Below are 21,093 nucleotides of genomic sequence, written 5' to 3'. Positions count from 1 at the left end.
TCTGCAGCACATTCTGACTGCTTACAGCACCCTATTTTCACATGGTGGCAGAAAGTGGAACTATTATTTCTTTCATCACACTCTCCAAACACACCAATTAGTGAACGTACTTATGTTGTTTCAGTGTCCAGCAATGTATACAGCCCACACAGCAGCAGTCAGAACACCGACAGTTTACTGTATTTACTCGAATCTAAGCCGCACTTGAATCTAAGCCGCACCTGAAAAGTGAGACTCGAAATAAAGGAAAAAAAAATTCCCGAATTTAAGCCCCACCTGAAATTTGAGACTCGAAATTCAAGGGGAGAGAAAAGTTTTAAGCCGCACCTCCAAATCGAAACAAAGTTGGTCCATTGTAATATGAGACACAATTTAGGTCGAATGAATGACGATACAGCTACAGTAGTTGGGTTCGAGTCGTAAGCTTAGCAGTTAAGCTTTACCACGTAGCCATTGCTATGCGTCAGGTGCTCTGTCCGTATTGATACGGGTACCCTTCCTTTTTCACGTGCTTCGTCTGGTTTGAGTCGATTGCTTATTTTGCTTTGATCTGATAAGTGCCGTTTTCTTTGTTATAGGTGTTTGCGTCACTCTAAGCTGAAAATGCATTACTGCATTGTGTCATGCATTGTTTGTCGCATTCTGATAGTGCGTGTTTATGGCCTGTCGCGGCTCGCGGCATGGCTTTCTTTTGTGCGTGCTACCGCCGCGTACAATTAAAAAAAAAAAGAGAGAGAGAGAGAGAGAGAGAGAGAGAGAGAGAGAGAGAGAGAGAGGAATTCTTCTCATTAGCGAAACGACGGCAAGAGACTGCTATTTGTTGTTACTTACACTGCTGCTTTCTTTGATAATGATCAACAAGAATCAAATAATAGACTGCGTGTGATAGAACATGTTCTGAACAAGAGTTCAGCAAAAATTTTTCTCCGTTTGAAAATCTTTACGGCCGCTTCTTTATTACATCAAATTCTGCACAGAAATTAGAGTCATCTTAGATTTGAAAATCTAGTCACTTGCCGTGCTTCATTTCTGACTGTATCACTATTAGGCATAAGAATAATATGAATATGAACGTGACACGATACGTATATTCTTCTGCGTTTGCTGTTGTCTCACTCTAGTTTCGTAGTTTATTAGGCAGACAGGATTTAAATGAGATAGCAGCAAACATGAAAGAATACATGGCAGAATGTTTATATTCGTATTATTCTTATGGTGAAGAGAATACTGTATGTGATTCAAATTTCATCAGGTTCCTATTAGCAACCATCTCTTCTCACAGATAGGAAAAAATTTAGAACGTAGAGTTGGCCATATTGACAAACATCCCAAACAGTCTTGCCAGTCAGATTTTCGTAGTACACTGAAATTGTGCTACATTCGAAGATGAACAATATGGAATTTGTATTTACGTCGTTGGATTATGTATGAAAATGCAGTGGTCGAAACTCGCAGCGGAGAAAAAAAGCTCGTCTTCCACTTTTTTTTTTTAATTTATTTACTGACGCAGAGGTTTTGGCGCCAGTATTTATCTTTGTGCCTACAAAGCATGCCTGCGTAGCGCTACATATATTCGATGGCAGAAGTTAGTTGTGGCGGCACGTACCAACATTTTTCATAACTTCTGCTTCCTTTGCACTCGATTCTAAGCCGCAGGCGGTTTTTTGGATTACGAAAACCGGAAAAAAAGTGCGGCTTAGATTCGAGTAAATACGTTAGTTATAATCACCCGATATATTTGATAGGACAGCAGTTAAAATCATTGTGTTCCCTAAATCTCATAAGGTAAATGTCAGGATGATTCCTTTGTACGGGCACAGCCAGTTTCCTACCCTGCCATTCCTCCCATTTCGAGCTTGTGCTTCATCTCTAATGACATCACCATTGACACGATATTGAACTCTAATTGAAGAATCCTTGGCCAAGTGGTGTAACAAGATAGTGATTGATACTCACGCATTGGAGTAACAGTTTGTTTATTTGCTGTGCGTTAACTCATTACAGCTCTAGAGGACAAATGTCCACAACTGGGTGCAATTGAAATGTTCATCTGTTATAATATGTAACGGGTGCCCACTATGATGAAGTGTGAACATCGATAATTGTAATGAGCAGGGAGTGCCGTGGACACACAGCAATACGTCCCACAAGGCTGTGAGCTTGTGGGCAGCGAGGAGGAGATCCAGTGAAGTGAGGCCTTCGAGAATGGCTGACAGGTATATAGCGGCTGTAATCCTGGTGAAGGCGCAAGACGGCACTGTGAGATGGGTAGCAGTAGCAGCAGGCATTGTGGTCTGAAGCATAAGCCCGAGAGTTGGTTGGGAGCCTGAAGCTGAACTCCCGTAGATGGGCTGACTGGCAACCCAAGTACCTGTTGAAGGAGAAATACAAGTGTAGTGTCACACAAGTAGGTGCCTGCAACTGCAGTGCTGTTTATTACAACCTATGCACTACATATCGGAATGGTTTGCGCCCCCAGACACTCTGGTGGCTGCAGGGAGCTTAGCAATAAGTAGCTCAGTGACTCTCCTATTGGCAAACAAGCTCCTGAGGTAAGGCAGGGGCTGTATCTGGCCCATGAGGCCTATCCATGAGTGTTGTGGCCAAATATACATGGGTAAAGCACTGCATATACTACACTAATCTTTCTTCCACGAAAAAATGAAAAGATACTGTACATATTTACAAAATAAGTGATATACTTCCACAGATTGTAAGTGAGTTGTTCCTCAAGGATTTAGAAAAATTAAAAAAGTAAATATTTTTCATTTGCACATTAATTAAAAAGGTAACACAAACATTTAAGTGTGTACATTGTAAAGTTCATAAGATGATACCAAGGCTGTTACGGTCATGCATTGCTGAAACAAAAGCACTTTTTATGTCTTACTTGCATAGATCAATAATTTGTTTCTGCTAACAAATTCTTTAGTGTAGTAAGTTAGCCATTAATAAATCTTTTAGCCTCCTTTCAAACTGTACATTATAATGACAAAACTTTTTTTGGTTGCACGCCATTAATTGAAAATGCGTGTTCTTAAATAATGGGCACCTCTCTGGACCAACATTAGTAACTTTTAAGCCTTTGAGAAGAATGTTCTTATTCGAGGTGATGAGTCTATAAACTGAGCTGTAAGTTTGAAGGAGAGGAATATTGTCACATACTGCACATTGTCCATTATGATCTATTGTTTATAGTCATTGGCTTGTGACTTGCAATTCACCAGTTTGATTCTACCAGCTGCTGTTATTAATCATTTAAGATTTGCAATTTCTGGAAGGTACTGGGACTTGCTTATTTCTGAGATATTGTAATTTACTAGAGCAATCTATCTTTGCATAAATAGGAGCGCACATTGCTGAGGCGAGCAGTCCAACTCCATCTGTACCTGGATATGTACATAACAAGTGTGCTTGCAATGCGAAGTGTGCAGTGTGAAGTTCTTGCTGACAGCTCTTCTATTGTAAATGGTAGTTAATACCAGATTGTGATTTACATAGTTTGATGGAGACACCAGGTATGTTTGACATCAGCATTGCTGTGGTTCCAGTAAGACTATGCAGAAGACATTCCCTCACATACAGGAATTGGATTACAAACACTCCATTCCTCCAGTGGTTCACATTTTCAGGATACCGATGGACAGAAAAGCATCTGCAATTCAGATGAGCATCCAGTAATGTTTTTGGGAGACAGTGGACTGTGTCTGAAAAAATGGCTAACTGGATTCCAGTGCACTGCTAAATACAGCAAGTGTGAATTTTACTTGGATTTTACAGCCCAGCGGTGGTTCGAGAAAAATGAGGAAAATCTCATTACCTGGGAAGAATGTAATCTGAAAATTAGGAAATCATTTACCGACAACTAGAAGCAACTCAGCATAACTGAAGAATAGCTGCAGTACAGCAGCCAATGCAATGCTAAGCGGAGATGGCAAAGTCATATATACAGTGTATTTTGGCACAGGTTCATACAGTGAATCTGAATATGACAGAAGTCAACAGACTTTCACACTTGATAAAGAGTGTGATGGACGATTTCTGTCCTTTTGAAGAGGTCACCACAGCAGAGAACTTCATCAGGTTATGCCAGCACATGGAGGTAAAACACCAGAAAATAGTATACCAAAAGCTGTTCAACAGACTTCTGAATGTTCTACTAATGGTAGTCATGAAAGAACATCAGCACCAAAAACTGCTAGTACGACAAACAGTAAGATACGAGATACAAGGGTTTTGACATCTAATGTAAAACTCAAACAGCCACACATACCGATGTTGGCTGTCAAATCCAGCAGGTAACAACATTAATTCCAGAATAATATTGTTGATCATTAGCACCAATCTCTGCAAGACATACTGTCATTGAAAAATGGAGTTAGAAACTACAGACTTACACTGCATCTCATGGACGGTATCCAAAGCCATACGTTCGTAGAGGAAGGCTAGATAGCAGAAACATTAACAGAGTAATGGAAGTTGATTATGATTTGTGAAAATTGCAAAAAATAAAATAAAATTATGAAAATTACAGAAGCATAGTACCGTTTATCTCTGACACAACCTTCTGTAAGCACTTTCTAGACTGAATTAAGTATCTAGTAGCAGAAGTAATTCGAAAGTATTAAAGCAGTTTTCATCTAGAAGAGTCGTCCACTAACCAAATCTTCATTCTGAAACAAACATGTGAAAAGGGTTAGGATTACAACCCAGAGCTCTAACTGTTTCTTGTATTTTTTCATAAATCACATGGCCATGTACACTAGTCCAATTGATTGAATTATGTGTAGAAAAAAACGAAGACTGTAATCATAGTAGGTGAATAAAATAACAGAGGTCGACCTTGTAGGAACAAGACAATAACAGGTGGGGAAATTGATGTCTGTTTCATTTGAAACAACACTTGAGAGTATTACTGAGAGAACTCATAAAGACAGTTTTTCTGCTCCCACGTAAAAGACAATAATGTTATTTATCAGGCCTGCACTGATGCATATGTAATTCAGGAAAACTGTGGAGATGTTGGTGGTAATAATATAATTGAGTGAATGTCAACAGAAGATATTGGTAAGAATTCAAATATTTGAAAATCAGTAATAACAGATAGAAACTAATTTGAGAAGTTACATACCCAGGAACCATGATTATAGGAATTATATCTAATGACTCTTCACTAAAAGAGTAGTTAATTTCTTTATCTAAATCACCGAACAAAATCACAGAATGTGACTTGTGAATTAAAATTTGGTCAGTACAAAACATAACCATGCTTACCGTATTCCATGACCACTACATTGAAGATGTATTCTGTTAACAGGATTTCATATTTGAAACAGGTACATTGATGAAAATCTATGGAAAATTCCAAGAACCAGCCATTGGGGACTTGAGAAGACTAACGCTTGGAGCTGGAATAACTTCAGGCTAAGAATATTTTGTAATACAGACACAAAAGTTCATTCAGTATTCCTCATCTGCAATCTTCATCTTCCATACTTTTTTTGGAGCACTACATAATCATATTGTTAGTAAGGGATTAATAAACAATGTGATGTGGCTGTTGTGGTCTAGCAAGTAGAGCACTAGGCTCTGACCCTGGAGGTCTCAGTTTCAATCCCGGATGGGGGTAGGGAGACAATTTTTCCTCATTCCAGTCCCTCCATGTTGGCCCCTGGTCTACTCATCCTGCTCTTAAATGAGTACTGGGATCTTTTCCAGGAATGGAAAGCTAGTGCCACAGTGAAGAAAGGCTGTGCTCTACCTACAATGAGACCAATATCCCCATCACAGGCTTGCGCAATAGACTTCAACAAAACAGTTCACACCGTGCTGATCAACCAGTGACATTACAGACATGGTGGAGATTAGAGTCTTATGAAATGACCAATGGATGATGCCACAAACAACACAAAAACATTAACAAAACAAAAAACTGAGGGGACCTTCATGCATGGGAAAAAGGGATTTTCAGTGGGGATGTTCTTGTTATGAATCCCTTCAGATATAATGTAAAATTGAAAATACCGTACCATACAGATGTAATTGTAAATCTACCAGAAGAAGAGTGTCTATTTGGGGGGGGAGGGGGGGGGGTTGTTTGGGAGTGTAACATGATGAAACAGGTACTTGCCTTTGCCACATGACTCTTATTCTTAGTGAGGGATATTTATGTCGTGATTATTAGAGCATTCTACTCTAAAAATGGTGCCATTCAACTTCCAGTGTTACATAAAAAAAAAAAAGTTCAAATGGCTCTGAGCACTATGGGACTTAACATCTGAGGTCATCAGTCCCATAGAACTTATAACTACTTAAATCTAACTAACCTAAGACCTAAGGGGACACGCACATCCATGCCCGAGGCAGGATTCGAACCTGTGACAGTAGCGGTCGCGCGGTTCCGGACTGAAGTGCCTAGAACCAATCGGCCACACCGGCCGGCTGTTAAAGTTCAGTAGATGAATCAACAAGCCTATGGTGATGTGTTTGTAGATGTGTTTATTGCTATTACATATTATATGAGATCAGTATGAAAAGATACAGTACATATTTTGAAAGATTGCCAGAGGAATATGCATTCAGATATTTGTGAGTTACTCCAATAATCTCTATTGAGATAATATCCATGTAGTTCAGAAGTCTGTGATGAATAACATAATGTTGAGGTAGACACCTAACACTGAAATTCTAAGAACTTTGGGGAATAGATTGTCAGGCAGCTGCCAAAAAGCATGTACTTTTGAGGCCCCTCAATAAGCACATCATTATTCAGAATGAAACCACTGTATGCTATATGAAGTTCTTTAAATGCTGAAATGAAACTCTTGTCAGATGGGCATATTCTGTATGACAAAAATGGTAGTTCAGTCACAGATGAACAAAGTAGATTAAGATGATCTTCTCTCCTTGTATGCAATGTGTTGTTGTTGCGTCCAGTCCAAAAACTGCTTTGATGCGGGTTTCCACACTACTCTATTATCCTGCACATGACATTTCATCTCATAATAACTACTGTAACCTACATACATTTGCAGTTGATACTGTGTATTCATGTCTTGTGCTCCCATCTACAATTTTACTCCCACCCTCCCTTCCCTAGAGTACTAAGCTGATGATTCCTTCATGCCTCAGGATGAGTCCTATCAATCAGTCTCTTCTTTTAGTCAAGTTGTGCTGTAAATTCCTTTTCTTTACTGTTCGAATCAGTACTCCTTCATAAGTTACACAATCTACCCATCTAATCCTCAGCATTCTTGTGTAACAACTGTTTTGAAAACCTCTATTCTCTTATTGTCTGAGCTGTTTATCATCCACATTTTGCTCCTGTACAGGGCTTCACTGCCTGTATCTTTTTTACTTCAGCCATAATTTATTTTGCTGCCCAAATAGCAGAACTTGTCTACTGTTTTTAATGTCTCATTTCCGGAACTAATTGCTTAAGCAGCATCTGATTTAATTCAACTACATCACATTACGTTTGTTTCACTTTTGTTGATGTTCATCGTATAATCTTTTTTTCCGGACACTAGCTATTACATTCAACTGCTCTTCCAAGTCATTTGCTGTCTTTGACAGAATTACATTGTCATTTGCAACCCTCCATTCACCCCCCCCCCCCCCCCCCCCCCCCTCCTGAACTGTGAACTGTAATTCTCTCTTCAAATTTCTCGTGGATTCTGCTTGCTCAGTGCATGGAATGAATTAAGAAGAATTGCTCATCAATATAACAGTTTGTTACATGTAGTGTGATAGTTTTACATTTAGAAAATATTCTGCATATTTTGGTGCAGGGGCCCAGTACTAAAATGATAAACACAATGTACACCACTGTTTTCTTTCTTGTATGAAGTGAAATGCAGCTATCCTGCATAGTGTTAGAAGGTAATTATGTGTGGCTTTTTCTGTTCCTTTTGCAGATTTGCTACTGGCCCCTAGTGCACTAATGATCAACAGTCAAGCTACTGTGACTGACGGAGCCTCTGTACCTCCTCCTCCCAGTAAACCTATCTCACATCCAACAACTTCTACAGGTGCTATTCCCAAAAGCATTAGTTTTGATAAAACAGCTGAACGTGGTGACAAGGTTTGTTCCTTTTCTCTTCAAATCATTAACTGGAATGTCAGGTACCTTGTACAGTATTTACTGCTTATATGTGGTGTATGTGGATTTAGAGTGCTAGAGTATGAGTGACGTTCATCTTGAAATTTGGTTCATATATCGCAATGTCAGAATGGTTTACTTTTAATTTGCTCAGATCCTTCGTTTTTTGGCTCATAATATTAAATTTGTGACTGTTTATTCATTGTGAGAATTTTCGTTATTCTTTAAACTGGATGATGATGATGATGATGATGATGATGATGATGATGTTGATGATGTGCATGTCTAATTTACTTATGTGTGAAAGTATGTGCCAGAATGTGTACTAGTGGTCTCACGTGTGTTTCACTGTTATAGGATGCACTAGATGAAGACTCAAAACACAAGAGAGGATTCTTCCGAAACTTCAAGCTACCTTTCAAAAGCAGACGTGTCAAATCTCTCAGGGGAACAGATGACCTAGGAACTCGGTATGTTGTTACTTATTTTATAGTGGGTGATTTTGCTAAAAGTGGGCAAACTGCAGAAAACAATCACTAAGGTGATAAGTAGCAGAAAAGATCACGTGGACATAGGGCCAGAAATCTGTTCCACAGGATGTACATCCACTTGAAGGTGGAGATGAAAGATCTTCGACAGTGACTCTTGATCAGTACCAGTCAGGTGACCCGCGCAAATTTTCATTGTCGTCATTAACTTGTACAGCTTATGGTGGTTTGTATTAAAATATCCTCACCTGGACAGGAATGTGTGTGTGAGTTCAGGTTGTGATGTTGATGACATATGGAAGTTTAGGTCTGACCATGAGTCAGGCACTGATAGCCATAGCAGTTAAAGCAACTGCTTGCGTAAAGGGTTCAAGTCGCGATCTGACACTTACCCCATTACATTCAATCCGTTATGTAAGGCAATGTGGCTATTTACAATTAGATGTCAGTAAGTGAAACAGAGACTCTATTGTTTCATAACAGGAAGCTTTCAGGAGAACCTGCAGAATGTCAGGTAAAGTGTTTTTTGTATTTGTAATTCACTAGGTGTCAGAAGTAACTTTAACTGCTGTTTCCCAGTGAAAAATCTGAAGTGTGACACTAACTCAGTTTCAGAGAAACTGTGGGTAAAAAATGGAATTTATTATTTTCCAATTCAGAGAATTGTGAAAAGCTATAGTATGCAAGTATTCTCATGGTAGAAATCGTATTGTTGAGTACCGCATATAGTTCTCAAAAATAAAAGTAAAATCTGTTTATTGTGTCTCAAATTAAAAACTCTGAGAATGGAATGTAAACAATATGGGGAGTAGTCAGAAGAAAGCTGCAAAGTTTATAAACGGACAGGATGCTTTAATTATTGAAGAAAATGACAATTGACACTTATTAAGACAAACAAAACAAACATTTGTTATTGTCACTTCCTAAACACAATAAAGGAAATTGATCCAGTGTGTTCAGAAAAAAATTACTTAAGCAATAACAAGAAACTAAATTATAAGCATTCAGTCAACTTAAGATTGCACAACCTTCTGGGGAAAACGTGAAACTAGTTTTTGTTTTGAGACTAGTAATTATCATACAGTTGATAACATTTCGAGCAAAATATGTATTCTGCATGCATAGCTGCTGTTCTCATGTATGTGTGTTGCGTATAACTTTCAGAAGGCATATTCCTTGAAAGACAGAAGTACGGTGTTTTTAGTATACTCTGTCACAAAAGGACGTTATGGTGACATTTTTAATCAAGGTTATGTTTATTTATTATAATATAATTGCCTGAAGAAAATATTACGGAGATGGAAGAGGAAGTAAATGAAAATGAGATGCAAAATGTGCGAGAAAAATTTGGTGGAGCATTGAAAGACCTAAGCCGGAACAAGCCCCCCTGGAGCAGACGACGTGTCCTCTAATTGGTTCAGGTAGTTGTGAAAGCTAACCATGACAAAATTATTTCAATTGATGTGCAAGCTATGTGACAGATGATATATCCTTTGACTTGAAGAAGAGGAGTGTAACAATTCAAATTCCAAATAAGACAGGTGTGAGTATTACTGAATTATCAGTTTAATAAGACATGGTATCATAATATTGCCAGAAATTATTCACATAAGAATGGATAAATTGATAGAGGCTATCCAAGGGAAGATCAGTTTGGGTTAAAATCACTCCACTCCATAACTACCGCGGTGGCAGGGGTACAGCAGATGTAATGGATCTATAGATACAGAAAAAACAGCCTTAGTTGTACAAATTTGGTTAATTTAATCTTCACACGTGACGTATTTCGCCTGTCTTATGCATCATCAGACAATCTGGGGAAATTACAGACTGGTGTAAGTATAAATTCCTATTAAAGACAATAATAAATTAATTAAGAATAACAGAAGGAAGACAAACATTGTTTGAACTGTGAAGCATGTGGCCACATTTGTTTTCTAGAGGGTGGCTAGGGGTATAAATTTCAACTCATACAATTTTGCACCATAACTGAGCTTACCAATAAAAACTCTTGCTAATCGTGACCTAGACATTGAACGTAGTCGAAAGTACCATAAAACTGGGAGGTAACAGCCAGATAGCCACAGTCAATGCTTCATTAGATCATTGACAAAATTCATCCCACTCATAACCGAGTCGTCACATGTGATTAAGAGTGCAAGAGAACTGGTAGGAAATGTTGAGATAGGCACTGTCAGTGCTTCATTACTTCACCTAGAAGAAACTTAAAAAAAGGTAGTCATAGTAGGAAAAAGAAAGCCACCAAAGAGTACAAGGGGTACCTAACTTAAGCAAATTGGCAAATTCAGTGAGCAGAAAATACACCCATATAACAGCTAGGCCAGTATACCTTTGGCAAATGAATGGGCACTAATAAGGATAAAGAAACACATGAAAAGTTTTGGTAAAAATATGAAGCAACAAAGCCATAAGCAACGCTAAACTGGAAAACTGACTGTAATGATGGTGACTTACACATGAAGAAAATGCACTATGAACACTGTTTACAACACTGTGGGCATGCACTGTCATGCTGGCAACTAGACTGCCAACCAGGTGTCAGGGTCCTGTGGAGCCTTAGTGAGAAAAGGCTCACAAGGTGTCATCCTAAAACTTAACTGATTTCTAACACTTAAATAGAATATTCAGTAAGTAATATATGTGGCAGCCATCATTTAAAGATACACATCAATACATCAAAAAAGTGTGATGTTTCGAACAGACTTGTTCGTTTATTAAATTCAGAGATTTGAAAAAGATATGCTTAGGAATTTCAGACTCTTCCAATAAACTCAGTTTCTTGCCTTTGTTAGCCACATGAAAGATTTTAAGATTTTCTAAATCTGGAACTGATGGTCAGAAAGTGCTGGACAAATGGGAAAAATTGTTTCACCTGACCATTTTTTGTCAGTAGATGCTCATTGAAGCTAACCCTTTGCATGCTTTACTGTTTTCCTTTTTCCTACTGTCATTACCTTTTTTCTTGTTGCTTCTGCGTGATGTAATGAAACATTGACAGTGGCTATCAGGCTGTTTCCTCTCAGTTCTGTGGGACTTGCAATTACATTTGATATCTCAGTCATGGTTAGCAAGGGTTTTTATTGGTAAGCTCAGTTGTGGTGCAATATCTTATAAAGTTGAAATTTATGCCCCTCACCACCTCCTAAAACAAAAATGTGACCATGTGCTCCATAGTTATTTTTAATTCATTTATTACTGTTTTTAATAGCAATTTATACTTATACTAGTTTGTAGTTTCCTCAGATTGTCTGATGGTGCCTAGAACAGGTGAAACACATCACATGTGAAGATTAAATAAATTGATCTTGTGCAACCAAGACTGTTTTTTTTCTGTTTTTAAAGATCAGTTTTGGTTCCGGAGAAGTGTAGAAATACTTGAGGCTGTACTTATCATTTAACCTGTCTTAAAAGACAGAGTTAAGAAAGACAAACATGGGCCAACATTGGCAAACCAAGCCAATGCCCGTATGTTAAGAACAGCTGAAATAACCTCTAAAGCTGATCCAGAAGCTATAAGATGGCAGCCCCATTACTATACTTGATTCTTGTCTGCCAGCAAATGGCTGGAACATCATAACTTTATGCTTTCAAGTCTTAACAGGAAAATAACTGGATCGGCCAACATGTTACCGATTTAGTGGTAAAAAAGGATCCAACATGTAATTTAGAAGGCATAGCCAATAAAAAAACACCAGCTAGATGACATATTGGCAAAAAAAGGAATTGTACAAGAACAGCTCTGTTAGGAGCGGCTGAAGCGGTGGGCAAACATGTTGAAACAAATTATTCCGGCACCTTTTCTGAAATGAAGCCGTTTGTTGGCAGAAAAACCAACAGATGTGAATTGAAACGGGTAGCATGAGTCAGGCTTGGGGAGGTGAGGGTGGGCCAAGATGAAGTGGTGGGTGAAAAATAGTTCGCAGCAAACTTCGGCAAAGTTAAAGGAAAGTGGTGGCCGCCATTCAGGCTTGTGGCAGCTACAGAAACAAAGTCCTCGGCGCCGCAGCACCGGGAAGAGAAGATGATGTTCACAGCTACAGGGCACGTGGCAGAGAGCGTGTTTCAGCCGACGGGTGGCAGGGTACCTCCAGCACAGCCACATGGCTTGCTCCACCTTGATTAGTCAGAAGCCAAGAAAATCGTGGGGGCGGCATGGAAAGTTCTGAAGCGTGGCCTGGTCGACTTCGCCTAAGTGACGTTACCTCGTCAGCACACAAGGGAGGCGCGTGATCGAGATTGCCCACCTCGGTGCTGACTTGCTGCTACCAGACCATGGGACGAGAAAATTACAGGCAGCTGAAGCTACTGGCTAATGCTTGACCGTAACAAGAAAATGAAATAAACCTTTTGAAAGAAAATAGTGATAGAATCCCCTACTATCTGGCTCAACCTTACACTCCTCCCCCTTCCGTGGGAGCAGGAAACGTATCTGATTTCGCTCAATGCAGTTGTTATTTAAATGTTGACAATTTTAGTTTGCAAAGACAAAATAGACATTATTTGATTGTTAAAGGTTCCCACGGAAGACAGCAGGGGCCTTTAACGAGGGGTGGGAGTAGAGACTTTTAAGACCTCTTAGGGATCACAAAGGGGTTTACACACTTCAACAATATTATATTTACACAAGAACAAGGAATAAATGTTATAAAACATCAAAACAAAATTACATCAGTTAACACGTGTAAATAAAACACATTGGAAAGTAATAGTTTGAATCAGAAGTACACACCAAGCGTCTTTATCTCTTAAATGAATTTAAAAACAATTGCGTATCACCACTGAAGTTACACGCAAGGCTGAGTGGTGCAATGCGGTGCTTTGCGTTGTCCTCGGCGGGTAGCGCACAAGCTGCTGGCTCTAAGGGGGTGTGGCGGTGGTCAAGCCCATCCACTGAAACTCAGCGCAGTGGAGTATGAGGGGAGGTTCACATGTTTCACACACATTTAAAAGAGTTAACCCTAGGGGTTAACTCCATGAACCATGGACCTTGCCGTTGGTGGGGAGGCTTGCGTGCCTCAGCGATACAGATAGCCGTACCGTAGGTGCAACCACAACGGAGGGGTATCTGTTGAGAGGCCAGACAAACGTGTGGTTCCTGAAGAGGGGCAGCAGCCTTTTCAGTAGTTGCAAGGGCAACAGTCTGGATGATTGACTGATCTGGCCTTGTAACAATAACCAAAACGGCCTTGCTGTGCTGGTACTGCGAACGGCTGAAAGCAAGGGGAAACTACAGCCGTAATTTTTCCCGAGGGCATGCAGCTTTACTGTATGATTACATGATGATGGCGTCCTCTTGGGTAAAATATTCCGGAGGTAAAATAGTCCCCCATTCGGATCTCCGGGCGGGGACTACTCAAGAGGATGTCGTTATCAGGAAAAAGAAAACTGGCGTTCTACGGATCGGAGAGTGGAATGTCAGATCCCTTAATCGGGCAGGTAGGTTAGAAAATTTAAAAAGGGAAATGGATAGGTTGAAGTTAGATATAGTGGGAATTAGTGAAGTTCGGTGGCAGGAGGAACAAGACTTCTGGTCAGATGACTACAGGGTTATAAACACAAAATCAAATAGGGGTAATGCAGGAGTAGGTTTAATAATGAATAGGAAAATAGGAATGCGGGTAAGCTACTACAAACAGCATAGTGAACGCATTATTGTGGCCAAGATAGATACGAAGCCCACGCCTACTACAGTAGTACAAGTTTATATGCCAACTAGCTCTGCAGATGACGAAGAAATTGAAGAAATGTATGATGAAATAAAAGAAATTATTCAGATTGTGAAGGGAGACGAAAATTTAATAGTCATGGGTGACTGGAATTCGAGTGTAGGAAATGGGAGAGAAGGAAACATAGTAGGTGAATATGGATTGGGGGACAGAAATGAAAGAGGAAGCCGCCTGGTCGAATTTTGCACAGAGCACAACATAATCATAACTAACACTTGGTTTAAGAATCATGAAAGAAGGTTGTATACATGGAAGAACCCTGGAGATACTAAAAGGTATCAGATAGATTATATAATGGTAAGACAGAGATTTAGGAACCAGGTTTTAAATTGTAAGACATTTCCAGGGGCAGATGTGGACTCTGACCACAATCTATTGGTTATGACCTGTAGATTAAAACTGAAGAAACTGCAAAAAGGTGGGAATTTAAGGAGATGGGACCTGGATAAACTAAAAGAACCAGAGGTTGTACAGAGATTCAGGGAGAGCATAAGGGAGCAATTGACAGGGATGGGGGAAATAAATACAGTAGAAGAAGAATGGGTAGCTTTGAGGGATGAAGTAGTGAAGGCAGCAGAGGATCAAGTAGGTAAAAAGACGAGGGCTAGTAGAAATCCTTGGGTAACAGAAGAAATATTGAATTTACTTGATGAAAGGAGAAAATATAAAAATGCAGTAAGTGAAACAGGCAAAAAGGAATACAAACGTCTCAAAAATGAGATCGACAGGAAGTGCAAAATGGCTAAGCAGGGATGGCTAGAGGACAAATGTAAGGATGTAGAGGCCTATCTCACTAGGGGTAAGATAGATACCGCCTATAGGAAAATTAAAGAGACCTTTGGAGATAAGAGAACGACTTGTATGAATATCAAGAGCTCAGATGGAAACCCAGTTCTAAGCAAAGAAGGGAAAGCAGAAAGGTGGAAGGAGTATATAGAGGGTCTATACAAGGGCGATGTACTTGAGGACAATATTATGGAAATGGAAGAGGATGTAGATGAAGATGAAATGGGAGATATGATACTGCGTGAAGAGTTTGACAGAGCACTGAAAGACCTGAGTCGAAACAAGGCCCCCGGAGTAGACAATATTCCATTGGAACTACTGACGGCCGTGGGAGAGCCAGTCCTGACAAAACTCTACCATCTGGTGAGCAAGATGTATGAAACAGACGAAATACCCTCAGACTTCAAGAAGAATATAATAATTCCAATCCCAAAGAAAGCAGGTGTTGACAGATGTGAAAATTACCGAACTATCAGCTTAATAAGTCACAGCTGCAAAATACTAACACGAATTCTTTACAGACGAATGGAAAAACTAGTAGAAGCCAACCTCGGGGAAGATCAGTTTGGATTCCGTAGAAACACTGGAACACGTGAGGCAATACTGACCTTACGACTTATCTTAGAAGAAAGATTAAGGAAAGGCAAACCTACGTTTCTAGCATTTGTAGACTTAGAGAAAGCTTTTGACAATGTTGACTGGAATACTCTCTTTAAAATTCTAAAGGTGGCAGGGGTAAAATACAGGGAGCGAAAGGCTGTTTACAATTTGTACAGAAACCAGATGGCAGTTATAAGAGTCGAGGGACATGAAAGGAAAGCAGTGGTTGGGAAGGGAGTAAGACAGGGTTGTAGCCTCTCCCCGATGTTGTTCAATCTGTATATTGAGCAAGCAGTAAAGGAAACAAAAGAAAAATTCGGAGTAGGTATTAAAATTCATGGAGAAGAAATAAAAACTTTGAGGTTCGCCGATGACATTGTAATTCTGTCAGAGACAGCAAAGGACTTGGAAGAGCAGTTGAATGGAATGGACAGTGTCTTGAAAGGAGGATATAAGATGAACATCAACAAAAGCAAAACAAGGATAATGGAATGTAGTCTAATTAAGTCGGGTGATGCTGAGGGAATTAGATTAGGAAATGAGGCACTTAAAGTAGTAAAGGAGTTTTGCTATTTGGGGAGCAAAATAACTGATGATGGTCGAAGTAGAGAGGATATAAAATGTAGGCTGGCAATGGCAAGGAAAGCGTTTCTGAAGAAGAGAAATTTGTTAACATCCAGTATTGATTTAAGTGTCAGGAAGTCATTTCTGAAAGTATTTGTATGGAGTGTAGCCATGTATGGAAGTGAAACATGGACGATAAATAGTTTGGACAAGAAGAGAATAGAAGCTTTCGAAATGTGGTGCTACAGAAGAATGCTGAAGATTAGATGGGTAGATCACATAACTAATGAGGAAGTATTGAATAGGATTGGGGAGAAGAGAAGTTTGTGGCACAACTTGACCAGAAGAAGGGATCGGTTGGTAGGACATGTTCTGAGGCATCAAGGGATCACCAATTTAGTATTGGAGGGCAGCGTGGAGGGTAAAAATCGTAGAGGGAGACCAAGGGATGAATACACTAAGCAGATTCAGAAGGATGTAGGTTGCAGTAGGTACTGGGAGATGAAAAAGCTTGCACAGGATAGAGTAGCATGGAGAGCTGCATCAAACCAGTCTCAGGACTGAAGACCACAACAACAACAACCCTAGGGGAGCACTTCACTATGCTGTGTAAGCTTTCACATTAGTTAATAACACAGTTGAACTCTTAAAACTAAAGGAGGGCACATACCTTGATAGGCTTTTCTTTTGAATTGTGGGCGATATTCACCATGAGGCTGGGGTTCTGGAACTATAGGAGGGGATGGTCGTAACCGTTTGCAAAATCCCTTTTTGTACAAGATCTATATCAGTACAATAATAAAAATAGCAGTGACCAGGGTTACTGTGACACTGGGTATAATAGTTGTATGTAGATTAGTGGCTGTCTGCCATTCACTTAAGTGTGTTAACAGGCGATCGTAAGAGATTTGTCCTCTCTCATGTTTTAAAAGGTCATTGATTGATGTTAAAAGGTGATCATTCGAAACATTAGATAAAACAGGTAATTCAGTTGACAAAGGAACCCCGTATGAACTTACAGGTAGGAAAAACATAGGTAAATGGGCACCATACCAGCATGAAAGGTTACAAGTGGCGTAATAACATCGCAATAGGAACTGTTTGCTAAAAATCCACTGTCTGTGATTTCTATCTCGTATGTTTGCGACTGGAAATTATGTTCATAGCCACAAAGTGTTAATATCGTAGGTTGGTCTAATGCGTATAGGTGGTTTGTGCTAATGGTCCTAAACCAGGGTTCCGCTAGGCGAACTACAGTTTGCGAATAGGGTGGCAATTGACACTTTCCCAAGAAAAGGCTAATCTCACGTCCCGTACGGTTGTTTCGAAGGGCGATTTCACGGCACATGAAATTATGAACATGTATGCATTCATTCAACTGATTTTGGCACATCGTAGTATACTTTTGACGATCTGGACTAATGACAAGAATGTCTGCTGTATTCCAAAATATATACTGTCTGGTTGCTGACCACCCAACAAGGAACACGTGTGTCTTGTAACACTCGAACTGACAATTCGAGGGGCAAGGGGTATAAGTATATGGAACCCTAGGGTGTTGGCATGTTTTAATAACTGAGTCCTAGCCATAGCATGATTATCGGGTAACATGGATTCATGTATGAGCAATACTAAACACATTGGTGGTGGCAAATCGGTGGTAACATTCTGCAGTACTTGAATAAATTGTTTGGGAGGTAAAAGTTCTGAACTCAGAACTCCTCGCAATCCTAATTGTATTGTGACACGTAAATTGACAAGTAGCAGTTAGATAGTCTGCATGTTATGTGATAGTGTTTGTATGGCATCAGATGCTTCAAGGTTTAGCGTAAGATTGGATACCTCAGCTTGTATAGTCGTGAAGTCCCATTTCACGAAGTTCTTAAAAGATTCATATTGGAGAAGTATCATAGCTGTAACACTGCATATTTGCCTACTGGCTGGTAACAGATTGTCTTCAATGTGCGTTAATCATACCTGTTGGCATAACATCATCTCATGGTTCTGTTGAGTAAATGTGTCGATTTGGCTGATTTCTTTGTTCCAATGTTGGACATCTTTATGATCACGGACTCCGAACACAGTTTTTAGTATGGCGCCTCCGGCATTGAACCAGGCTCGTTTTACGCATGGGGCTGGTACGTGTTGAAGGTGATCAATATTTTGCCTAAGATGACGTAATACCAGTAAAGCTTTCTTCTGACCAGATTATACAAGCAATGATTCATATCCTAACATTTGATCGGCAGTTTGTTGCAATGCCAACTGTACCTTTGGGGGACTGATGACCAGAGATGTTAAGTCCCATAGTGCTCAGAGCCATTTTAAGGACAGTGAAGTGGCAAATGTAATAGGCCAGGTAGCAGAGCACTTGTGCCCACGTAATTCCAAACTTCCAAAATCTGGAAAGAAACAATGGTCTGAAATCCTGGCAGTCCAGAATGGCGAAAATATGTTGAAGAACAACAGAAAAAATGACAATCATTTGTTTTATTACCTTGAGTGTAGAGTAGTGAATGAAGATAGAACGTGCACACCAATAGGTCTTGCAGACACGGTTCGAAAGAGGTGACAGAAGGTTACAAGGAGAGCTGATCTCCCTTTATATTGGGGAACAAACGTATTTGCCTCCCCCATGAACCATGGACGTTGCTGTTGGTGGGGAGGCTTGCGTGCCTCAGCGATACAGATGGCCGTACCGTAGGTGCAACCACAACGGAGGGGTATCTGTTGAGAGGCCAGACAAACATGTGGTTCCTGAAGAGGGGCAGCAGCCTTTTCAGTAGTTGCAGGGGCAACAGTCTGGATGATTGACTGATCTGGCCTTGTAACATTAACCAAAACGGCCTTGCTGTGCTGGTACTGCAAACGGCTGAAAGCAAGGGAAAACTACAGCCGTAATTTTTCCCGAGGACATGCAGCTTTACTGTTTGATTAAATGATGATGGCGTCCTCTTGGGTAAAATATTCCGGAGGTAAAATAGTCCCCCATTCGGATCTCCGGGCGGGGACTACTCAAGAGGACGTCGTTATCAGGAGAAAGAAAACTGGCATTCTACGGATCGGAGCGTGGAATGTCAGATCCCTTAATCGGGCAGGTAGGTTAGAAAATTTAAAAAGGGAAATGGATAGGTTAAAGTTAGATATAGTGGGAATTAGTGAAGTTCGGTGGCAGGAGGAACAAGACATTTGGTCAGGTGATTACAGGGTTATAAATACAAAATCAAATAGGGGTAATGCAGGAGTAGGTTTAATAATGAATAAAAAAATAGGAGTGCGGGTTAGCTACTACAAACAGCATAGTGAATGCATTATTGTGGCCAAGATAGACACAAAGCCCATGACTACTACAGTAGTACAAGTTTATATGCCAACTAGCTCAGCAGATGATGAAGAAATTGATGAAATGTATGACGAGATAAAAGAAATTATTCAGGTAGTGAAGGGAGACGAAAATTTAATAGTCATGGGTGACTGGAATTCGTCAGTAGGAAAAGGGAGAGAAGGAAACATAGTAGGTGAATATGGATTGGGGGGAAGAAATGAAAGAGGAAGCCGCCTTGTAGAATTTTGCACAGAGCATAATTTAATCATAGCTAACACTTGGTTCAAGAATCATAAAAGAAGGTTGTATACCTGGAAGAATCCTGGAGATACTAAAAGGTATCAGATAGATTACATAATGGTAAGACAGAGATTTAAGAACCAGGTTTTAAATTGTAAGACATTTCCAGGGGCAGATGTGGATTCTGACTACAATCTATTGGTTATGAACTGCAGATTGAAACTGAAGAAACTGCAAAAAGGTGGGAATTTAAGGGGATGGGACCTGGATAAACTGAAAGAACCAGAGGTTGTAGAGAGTTTCAGGGAGAGCATAAGGGAACAATTGACAGGAATGGGGGAAAGAAATACAGTAGAAGAAGAATGGGTAGCTCTGAGGGATGAAGTAGTGAAGGCAGCAGAGGATCAAGTAGGTAAAAAGACGAGGGCTAATAGAAACCCTTGGGTAACAGAAGAAATATTGAATTTAATTGATGAAAGGAGAAAATATAAAAATGCAGTAAATGAAGCAGGCAAAAAGGAATACAAACGTCTCAAAAATGAGATTGACAGGAAGTGCAAAATGGCTAAGCAGGGATGGCTAGAGGACAAATGTAAGGATGTAGAGGCTTGTCTCACTAGGGGTAAGATAGATACTGCCTACAGGAAAATTAAGGAGACCTTTGGAGAGAAGAGAACCACTTGTATGAATATCAAGAGCTCAGATGGCAACCCAGTTCTAAGCAAAGAAGGGAAGGCAGAAAGGTGGAAGGAGTATATAGAGGGTTTATACAAGGGCGATGCACTTGAGGACAATATTATGGAAATGAAGAGGATGTAGATGAAGATGAAATGGGAGATAAGATACTGCGTGAAGAGTTTGACAGAGCACTGAAAGACCTGAGTCGAAACAAGGCCCCGGGAGTAGACAACATTCCATTAGAACTACTGATGGCCTTGGGAGAGCCAGTCATGACAAAACTCTACCATCTGGTGAGCAAGATGTATGAGACAGGCGAAATACCCACAGACTTCAAGAAGAATATAATAATTCCAATCCCAAAGAAAGCAGGTGTTGACAGATGTGAAAATTACCGAACTATCAGTTTAATAAGTCACAGCTGCAAAATACTAACGCGAATTCTTTACAGACGAATGGAAAAACTGGTAGAAGCGGACCTCGGGGAAGATCAGTTTGGATTCCGTAGAAATGTTGGAACACGTGAGGCAATACTAACCTTACGACTTATCTTAGAAGAAAGAT

The 21,093-nt window shown here is 40.0% G+C and overlaps 1 protein-coding gene across 2 annotated transcripts in view; it reads left to right on the top strand.

Moving 5' to 3' along the window:
* Nucleotides 1–21,093, top strand: part of LOC126470564 (GTPase-activating protein and VPS9 domain-containing protein 1) — a 366,100-nt gene that overhangs the window by 229,227 nt on the left and 115,780 nt on the right. For both annotated transcript variants that reach the window (XM_050098503.1, XM_050098502.1), the window contains exons 19-20: nt 7,917–8,083; nt 8,459–8,571. In XM_050098503.1, the coding sequence (XP_049954460.1) occupies nt 7,917–8,083; nt 8,459–8,571 (280 nt within the window). The remainder of the gene's footprint in view (nt 1–7,916; nt 8,084–8,458; nt 8,572–21,093) is intronic.

Source organism: Schistocerca serialis, chromosome 3 (assembly GCF_023864345.2).
Source record: "Schistocerca serialis cubense isolate TAMUIC-IGC-003099 chromosome 3, iqSchSeri2.2, whole genome shotgun sequence".
NCBI classification, from domain to species: domain Eukaryota; kingdom Metazoa; phylum Arthropoda; class Insecta; order Orthoptera; family Acrididae; genus Schistocerca; species Schistocerca serialis.
This window is presented reverse-complemented; position numbering and strand designations above follow the sequence as displayed.